Raw genomic sequence first — 8798 nt, forward strand, 5'->3', positions numbered from 1 at the left:
GCAAGAAGGGCACTGGGACTAAGGCTGCCCGAGATCAGTGTTGTTTCCAGAGTTCTTACACTCAATTTGTATTTAGACTCAACCACTCTGTGCACGCTGTCTTACGCGTCCAATAAAGAATAATGTCCACGGACGGTGAAAAGATCGATAGACCAAGTTACCAGGCCTTGGAAGAAGCGCTGAACTGCATGAAGAAAGCTTACGACATCATGAAAGGGGAGGCGCTGGAACTTCAAAAGGAGAAAGAAGCTTTCGATTCTGTTGCAAAGAAACTCGAACACGTGAACTTTGCCTCGACTGTTAAGTTAAATGTTGGCGGCCAACTATTCAGCACAAGCCTACAAACGCTGAAAAAGGATCCAGGCTCCATGTTACACGCTATGTTTTCAGAAAGATTCGACACAAAACCAGCTGAAGATGGAACTTACTTCATCGATCGCGATGGAACACACTTCCGGTATATATTGAATTACCTACGAACAGGGCGGCTTCTAGTACCAGATGATCGTTTGGTACAAAAAGAACTGCTAGAAGAAGCTGAGTTCTATCAGATCCGTGGAATTATCGATGAGTTATGTCCTCAACCATTCTTAGAGTCCAAAATTCTATCCGATGAGCATAAGGACATAATGATAAACCAATGGCTTAAAGATCAACTGGACCTTCCCCACTCCACTTTTGTGCTGCTGTATCGTGCTTCTCGAGATGGATGGTCGACCGCTACTTTCCACACCTGTTGTGATAAGAGAGGGCCTACTGTGGTTGTGGTGAAAAGTAACGACTCTTTGTTTGGAGGTTTCACAGAGCAGTCATGGGATTGTAAGTATTTCGTACACGTTCTCACTTTTAAGTTTTTGCGTAGTGCTCAATTTAAGTGTAGAATCATACACGCATTTTGAGTTGCTCAGGGCTCCCATTGATAACAGACAGCTTATTGCGTCTGAAGGGGCTACCCTGAGCGGTATAAATTAATAAAGGTTCTTCTTCTTCTTCGTGCTTGTGTTGGAGGACGGATGCGTTGATGACATTGTAATATTCACTCCACAGCTCCAACAATTGTGGTTTAGTTTGTGCATGCATAAACCGCTTTGCAACGCCACGTGTTTGCAATTGTCAGGAGGTCTAGTAAGTAAGAGTGATATATAGAAGCCGCTGTTACGGACATCACCACTGTCGGTCTGTGAAGTATTGGATCACAGAAGACATCAAAATGTCTTGGCTGTTACTTTGTTCTTTACCACATTTTGACTACATCCGGTGATCTCTTGCTGTACAGACCCATGGCAACAAGGAATCTATTTGTCAACCTGTTGCCTGTGCTCTACTTATGATAATTCTCCCTATTTCAGCTTCTGGCTCCCACAAATACTGCAATGAGTCATTCATATTCAGCCTTGTCAACCCATCTGGATCTGTACCTACCAAGCTGCCCCTAAAGCCTGATCAAACCAAGTATGGAATCTACTGCAATAGTGGATATGGCCCAACCTTTGGAGGTGGACATGACTTAACTATTTGTGAGGACGCAAACTCATCTTCCAAAAGTTACAGTTCCCTGGGTAATTCCTATGAATGCCCACGTCATATCACTTCTACATTTCTCACAGAGGAAAGAACTTTCTTGGTCAGCGAGGTAGAAGTATTTGGTCTCAAAAAGTGGACATAACCATTTTGATTCAAGGCTTATTTTGCGTGTAAAAGTGGTATGGTTGAGCTGTATTTACATTTGGTAACTGTAAGTAAAAACTATAGATTTCAAATACCTAGAATAAGGTACCATGGACCTAACTTTTCATTGTGTAATCAGATTATGAGATAAACATTTGAAGTAACTTCAAAAGGAAATACAAAAAAAAAAAAAAAAATTAAAAAACAAAACAAATCAAAACAACACAAAAAAAATCTTCTGGATGTGTAACCAGTTCTCACTGATGTGAGTTTTCCTATTTGGATGTTCAAGTGAGGGACCTTTTTGTGAAACTACTTTACCCTTATGAAATATAAAATCTTTTCTCTTCAAATTTGAATTTACAATAAAATTGCCACCCTTGCTATAATAATGTTTCCGAGACCTTTACTCCATTAATAAAGTTACGATGGGTAAATTCAGCTCCTTGTCAACAACACCAAATCATGTGAATGACAAACAGTCCTTAATACTGATACGAAAAAAAAAAAAAAAAATGAAAAAAGCTAAGGCTTATCAATCAGTGGCAGTCTGTCATTTTGAGTTTACCTCACTGGGCTACTGGCAATTGTACAAAAGTTCATCTTGAGAAATATCCTCCTAGGCTACTTTTCCAATGTTTTTTTTTTTAAGTTTAGCTTGATTTTGTTTTGTTTTACTTTGTTTTCTTTTTGTAAATTACACCCAAATTCCTCCAATAAGAATTAACCTTCACTACACACCTCCTTTTTATCATTGGGGCAAGCATAGGTGCTTCTTCCCCAGGTGACTTGCTCTTTGGTTCCCCCTCATCCATATTCCCTTCCCCCCTACCAAAAAACAACAACAACAACAACAAACAAACAACAACAAAATGGAACAGACCTGATGATGCTTGTTCCACAGGCTAAGTAAGAGACTGAAGTCATATAGAACAATAAATTAAAGTTTGGTTTTTATTCAACCAAAGGAATAGTTTTGTGTGAACTACTTAGAGCAGAACACACATTTTTAGAGTTTTACAAAGCTCATATTATTCTGGTTATGTCATAATCTACAATTTACACCATGTTTTAAAGACATTGATGGAGAAACAGAAAAGACAGTGACATTCCAATTACATCTACCAGTATGTTAATAATAACCACAATCTAAATAAACACAAAATATAACTCAGCTATGGTAAAAACTTCTACCAGCATAAAACTTTCTCCTTTTGTAGAAAATCATGAATGCATTGCATTATTACAAATGAATAAAATATCAAGAGCTATTTACAACTTTGTGCAACCTTAATGCTGCTGTTTTTGGACTGAGGGTTAGCTATTTACTTACATGTATAAATATTAAGTTTTCCAATGACTCTTGAAATGCACTTTCACCAACAAAGGTTGACACAGGCAACCATTACAGCTAACACAATAAAACAAAATGGAACTGACTTTATGTCAAACAACGAAATTTGAGTCAGATTTTTTTCCATTCAAGACTACTGCCTCACTTCTTTATCAAGTCCCTGTGCTTTGCTCACATACAGACATAATATAAACTTCTAATAGAAATCTTAAGTCATTGGAAACAATTTTTATCTAAATTCTGCTTCTTTACAGTAGAGATCAATTGAACCTATTCTGACTTGTGACAGTAGAGATCCTTGAGTGTCTTGAGTTCTTCTATTAGTGTCTTATTTTGGTTTTCAAGGACAGCGACTCTGTTTTCAAGACACTTCACATACTCCTTCTTCTTCCGTCTACATTCTTTGGCAGCTTCTCTGTGAAGAAAAAAAATTTGCAAAGTTGTGAATACAGCATGCAAGTTTTGATGTATCAACAAAAAAGACAACCACACTATGATTTCCAGCCAGGTTAATGTCAACCACAGAAACCTGAAAACCACTCAAATTACCAGTAAAATCTAGTTATAGGAAACCAAAAAAAAATTGTGAAAAAAAGTCATTGAGAGTCTTAAGATTCTCTATCAACTTAAAAGAGTGCAAATTCCATCCCAAGGAATCAATTGCTACAACTTAATTTTTGGGGTTACACTTCATAAATATCTGCTTGAAGAATCTATTAATGAAGGATGTTCAGAAGACAAAAAAAATTGGTGTGATGCATGCTCACAGTTTGTTTTTAAGTTTATAAGCTTGCTAACAAGTGAAACCCACAATTATTGCATGTGAACTGCAGTGATTTGTTTGACAGTCACAATGGGAGGACATTGAGTACAAGTTAGAACTTAGGGGTTACTGCTTTAATGGACCTTTTAGACTAAAGATATCTTGGACAAGTTTTAACATAACCCCTTTTATACAAAGAGTATCTTACCTATTTTTCATTAGCCTCATTTCTCTTTTCCGAGAAGCATCTTCAGCGATTTGTTGGCCATTTCCACCAATTCCAGGTGAATTTTGAAGAACAACACCTGGAGGCAGTTGTCCACGGATGTATTGCTGTTGATTTGCAGGTATCGCGTACATTGTACCAGTGTTGCTAACTTGGACTTGCTAAAGAAAAAAAGAGGTAAGGCAATCAAATCCAGAAATCCAGACAAGAACCTGATACCGCAGGAGCCTACATCTTAGTTTCCATAACAGGAAGCGACTAGGAATACTTCTTCTCCTGCAGGATGGAATGCCAGCACATTGAATGCAACCCCCTCCTGCATTTTTTTCAGGCTTCCCTGACAGTTTGGCAGCAGTCACTGATACACACGGGCAAACAGAGGCATTGTAAGAGTTTAGTGTTTACCGCACTAACCCCCTTCCTGATCTCTTTGTTCAAAAAAAGAATTGAGTATACCAGATGTTGCTAATGTTAACTTTTTCAATCCACAATTTTATACAACTAATGGAGAGCAAGTGCCAGAAGAAGTACATTTTGTCAGTTCAAGAGAATTGCAGCTTTTAGATCTTATTGAGAAAAAAATGTCTTCATATATTGCAATCACATAAAGAAAACAAATATTTTTTTCTCTACCTGTACTTGAACTTCTCCTGGATTAGCTGCGTAAATATATTGTTGACCGTCCTACGAGAAAGGGTAAACAGGATCTGTGAGTGTTGCATAAACATTGCTACTATTCTTTTGAAAAACAACAGCATAAAATTCATGTTTTTTTTTTTTTCAACTTTTACCACAGAAAAAATATTTTTTCACTTTAACTCTACCATGAGTGGATTGACCTATGGACATGGGCTAAATGTGGATTTTTCTTCTTAAAAGATGTTTCCATGATCTAAATGGTCAACTGAATTTCAGTTCATTGTAACTGACAAGCTAATTATAGTGAGCAGAGTCGTAAAATTAATAGAAACAAGGTTGCACAATTCAGAATGGCTCCACTCTCTTTCAACTCCAATAATGGCTCTCACACTTATGATGTAATGAAAACTAGATGGTTAGAGTAATAAGCAGAAGCACCAAACCAGCCAAAATCACAATACAAGTTCACAGGTCATCTGATGGCTTACATCTCCAGCTAAGTTGTAACATTACGAGCTGCTAAGTTATACCTGTTGCTGCTGTTGATATTGAACCACTGTGCCAGAAGAATTTTGTGCCATGGGCACTGTCTGCAGTCCCTCACCAGATGTCACAATCTGAATAGTTCCTGGAATTGTCACGGTTTGTGGTGCTTGTTGGTAGTTTAATGTACTTGTGGTTATCACCGCAATTGGAGAGGCACCTTCTGTTCCTTCACTTTGGGTCTGGATGTCCTCAGATATCGTCTCTACCTTTGTTGGACTTTCAGAACCAGATAACTCGTTGAAAATTTTCCTACAGAGAGATTCCAAATTTGATACATGAGTGTTATTCACTAGCAGTACTAATAAATAAGGCGATTTTTCATAGTTATACACAATGTCTATATTCCATCATGTATTCAATATCATTTAGTGAGGGTTCTATCTACTGTAGATAAAGAAAAGTTTACACTGGCTGTATAGTGCAAAACTGAAAAACAAAGCTTTCTATTATTTTGCAATAGTTTGTAGCTTACACAGGAAGGATTCCTTATCACGACAATTGAGTGCTTACTTTATAGGATCTACACTCAACTACTACAATCAGCATCAAGCAAGGTTAAAAAATTTCCTATCAAAAGTCAGAGGTTAAATTTTTGAATAAAACTATAGTGAAAGGTGTCAAAAATTGCTGAATCACCCTGAAAAATTTAAATTATTTCCTGTCACGTGCCCAACTCTAAGTTTGAATCAACTGATACAAACTTCCCTAATTCAAATGCATGGTCAAACACTTCGGTTAAAACAGATGTGTGAATTTGAGATAGGAAAATAAAAGATCAACATATTATCTTCAACAATATTGCAATATTTTTTATGTCCTGCTAAGACCCATTAACTCGATGTAATCAGATTATTACATAGGTATGACATCAAGTGTTTCAAAATAACCTTCACACATATTATTGCCACCGTCATACAGCGTGATGGATCAAATTGTTCGTTTCCCATTGATACATTTCAACAGGATAGAAGTGGTAAAAATTATTTTCAACCATACTGAAGTATTTAAGAAACGAAGCTGTCTCAATGGAGTACTTATCTTCTATGTTTAAAAGTACTGATTTCTACGAGGTCGAATATCAACCAAAACTTATAATTTCATTTACGTAGATCGAAGTTCATGTTTGAAAAAATTAATGGGCATTTTCGGCAAACCTTCCTTACATTTAATATAGCTCTCAAGTTTGTGTGAACAACTCATGGCATGGGCTACCCACAATAACTTGGAAAGAAAGTCAAAAGCTGACTGTTCAAATAAGCCCGATCAGATCTTGATTATGGGGAAGAAATAAAAATATGTTGGTCTCGCTTTACTGACCTCGATCGCGAAGAAAATGCAATCACGGTTGCTTTACCGAGATTTTTATACTCTAGGTGACATGTAATCGGAGACCTTACCTACCCAGGCGGCACTTTGCAAAGGTAACGTAACAGCTCTGAAGTAACGGAAACAAATGATGGCGACATTTCGTGCTTTGTAAAAAAAAAACTTCGCGCAATATCGTGCGTCAGCATTTTACGTTCCCATGTACGTTTTATTCGACAGTTAAGATTGGAACAAATAGAACACGCTCAATTCTTTATTATGGTGGGAAATACGTGAAATATCACACTATATACAGCGTTTCACGAGTCCCTTTGGATCACAGTGTTTACATAAAACGACGCGATCTTTCGGTGCCTTCGCTGACTCAAGCGTACCTGTAAGATGGCCGCCGGGACAAAATGTCCCTTCGCTTTTTGCTTTCTTCATCTAAGACCCCGCCCGTTGGATCTTCTGTGTCATTGACTCCTTGGACAGCTTGGGCCAAACTGATTTGTTGACCCTGTAGCGAGGCGGAATGAATCGATTGCGCTGTCTGTATGACGGACTGTTGGTTGGCCTGAATCACTGAAGGAGTTTGCATCGGTGGAGGCATCGAAGTTTGCGGTGAGCTTTGTTGTAGAACCTGTCCTTGTTGGACAGTCACAGTGCTGCCGTTTTCCATTTCGGTCACATTGGATTGCTCTTCGATTTGCTCCATGGCAAGCTAAACACCCGAGAGGTGCTGCAGGATAAGGAAAGTCGGAGCAAGGAAAAGCTTTCTGTTTCGTGGTCTCTACAAAGAACCAGAGGAATAGAAAGCGATGAGGTCCACATCGCGATCGCTCGAGATAACCAGGCAAACAAACCACCACACAATCCACTGGATGAATCGACAGAAATCTAGCTAAAATTATAATAGGTTCGCTGTCGCCTCTTTGGAATCTAGAAAAAAAGAAAATGAAACTTACATGCTACGTCACTTCTACGTCACCCTGATTTCTTTACGCAGCCAGCGTGTCGTTGTGTTTCTTCTTCTTCGCGAGGAGCAGTCGCGTCACCTGTGGCGTCACCACTCGAGCTGCCAGCTACTGTGGGGTGGACCGACCCTGCCAACTCCTCTTACATCATCATTACGTCAGTGCCTTGCCACTCAACACCAAATATGGCGAAAAGCCCTAGGGGCGGACCGGCCCCTGACGTCAAGGTATTGTATCGCGGAATAATGTCACGGAAGTCGATTGAGTGCGGTGAATTCAAATTGTATTCTCGCACAAATTTCCTTGGTAAGAAAAATCTTCTCAGCTAGGGTCGCGTCAGTTCGATTGCTGGTTGAAAAACCCACGATAAAAACTGCACTGCAACTTTCTCTGATGGAGAGGTGTGCAACCTCTCTCTACTCAAACGAAACGACCAGAAAAGTTGTAAAACTTTATTATCATTCAGTATATTTTTTAATTGTAGAACTTACGAAAAATAGTTGACAGTTATGCTCAAATGACGTAAGGTTCGATCAAATATAATTTCACCAGAAATAGGCTTTTAAGAAATATTGGTTCTATTATCGGCACAAATCATCAAATGTCAAATTATGACGTAATTTCAAAGGTGAAAAGTTCACTTTGGCACTTTACAAAACGCCTGAGTATGGCAAAGAAATTAGAATAATAAATCTGATACTCTGAGGTTTAAAGTTTATATTTAAACAACCTTGGCAAACACCAAGCTGAATTTTTTCTCATCCTCGACATTCAATTCGTTTTCAATAATTTCTTCTTATTATCTCAATATAAACAATACTTTTAGTAATATTACGAAACGCTGTAGTCGAAGCTTTTTGAAGTAGTGCTCAAGATATCTTTTTGTTTATTTATCACTGCAGCAGGCCGCCTGGAGAAAAATCGTCTTCTCTGAATAAGTAAAGCGAGACACCCTTTATGTCTGTAAACAAATAGTACCTTTGCATTTCACAGCTGAAAGATTCTGACCTTTCTACGTGGTGTAATGTGCAGTACTAGAAGCACTTAAATTCAGCAGAATACACACTCGGCAATCTCTAATTCATGGTTCCTTTGAGATTTCTATAATTTCGGAGAATTTGGAAAATTAAAGTTTGACAGCAAAGCGACTGGAACGTCAAAACCTACCTTTTGTACAACTCTAGTTCTGCATCACTTGTTCTTACATCAATTTTCAGCACTCACTACCGGATCGTCCAGCCATACACGTTTTGTAGTAATTAAAATCTACCTCTCTCTTTCCAGCGGCGGTGTTTATGTGATATATTCAAAACTATCAGT

General features: G+C 38.2%; 2 protein-coding genes across 2 annotated transcripts; one reads left to right on the forward strand and one right to left on the reverse strand.

Annotated features, from left to right (window-relative positions):
- The first annotated feature begins 14 nt into the window (after positions 1-14).
- On the forward strand, positions 15-3310 carry LOC111323440 (BTB/POZ domain-containing protein KCTD4). Its single transcript, XM_022926785.2, has 2 exons — positions 15-819; positions 1350-3310. The coding sequence occupies exons 1-2, from the start codon at positions 123-125 to the stop codon at positions 1664-1666; spliced, it is 1014 nt and encodes a 337-aa protein (XP_022782520.2). The 5' UTR covers positions 15-122; the 3' UTR covers positions 1667-3310.
- On the reverse strand, positions 2605-8547 carry LOC111323438 (cAMP-responsive element modulator). The gene is made up of 6 exons (XM_022926783.2): positions 7470-8547; positions 6897-7294; positions 5181-5445; positions 4645-4695; positions 3994-4172; positions 2605-3437 (listed from the first exon to the last, which is right to left on the reverse strand). Exons 2-6 carry the CDS (start codon positions 7217-7219, stop codon positions 3293-3295), a joined length of 963 nt encoding a protein of 320 aa, XP_022782518.2. The 5' UTR covers positions 7220-7294; positions 7470-8547; the 3' UTR covers positions 2605-3292.
- Between the last annotated feature and the right edge of the window lie 251 nt (positions 8548-8798).

Source organism: Stylophora pistillata, chromosome 12, assembly GCF_964205215.1.
Source record: "Stylophora pistillata chromosome 12, jaStyPist1.2, whole genome shotgun sequence".
NCBI classification, from domain to species: Eukaryota; Metazoa; Cnidaria; class Anthozoa; order Scleractinia; family Pocilloporidae; genus Stylophora; species Stylophora pistillata.

Bases quoted from the DNA above. Each gene is read 5' to 3' on its own strand.
- LOC111323438 (XM_022926783.2), bottom strand. From the start codon at position 7,219: ATGGAGCAAATCGAAGAGCAATCCAATGTGACCGAAATGGAAAACGGC. The intron at 4,696-5,180 runs GTATAACTTAGC...CCTTTCTCGTAG, and splicing joins AATATCAACAGCAGCAACAG to GACGGTCAACAATATATTTA. The intron at 4,173-4,644 runs GTAGAGAAAAAA...TTTTTTCTTTAG, and splicing joins CAGGAGAAGTTCAAGTACAG to CAAGTCCAAGTTAGCAACAC.
- LOC111323440 (XM_022926785.2), top strand. From the start codon at position 123: ATGTCCACGGACGGTGAAAAGATCGATAGACCAAGTTACCAGGCCTTG. The intron at 820-1,349 runs GTAAGTATTTCG...TCCCTATTTCAG, and splicing joins CACAGAGCAGTCATGGGATT to CTTCTGGCTCCCACAAATAC.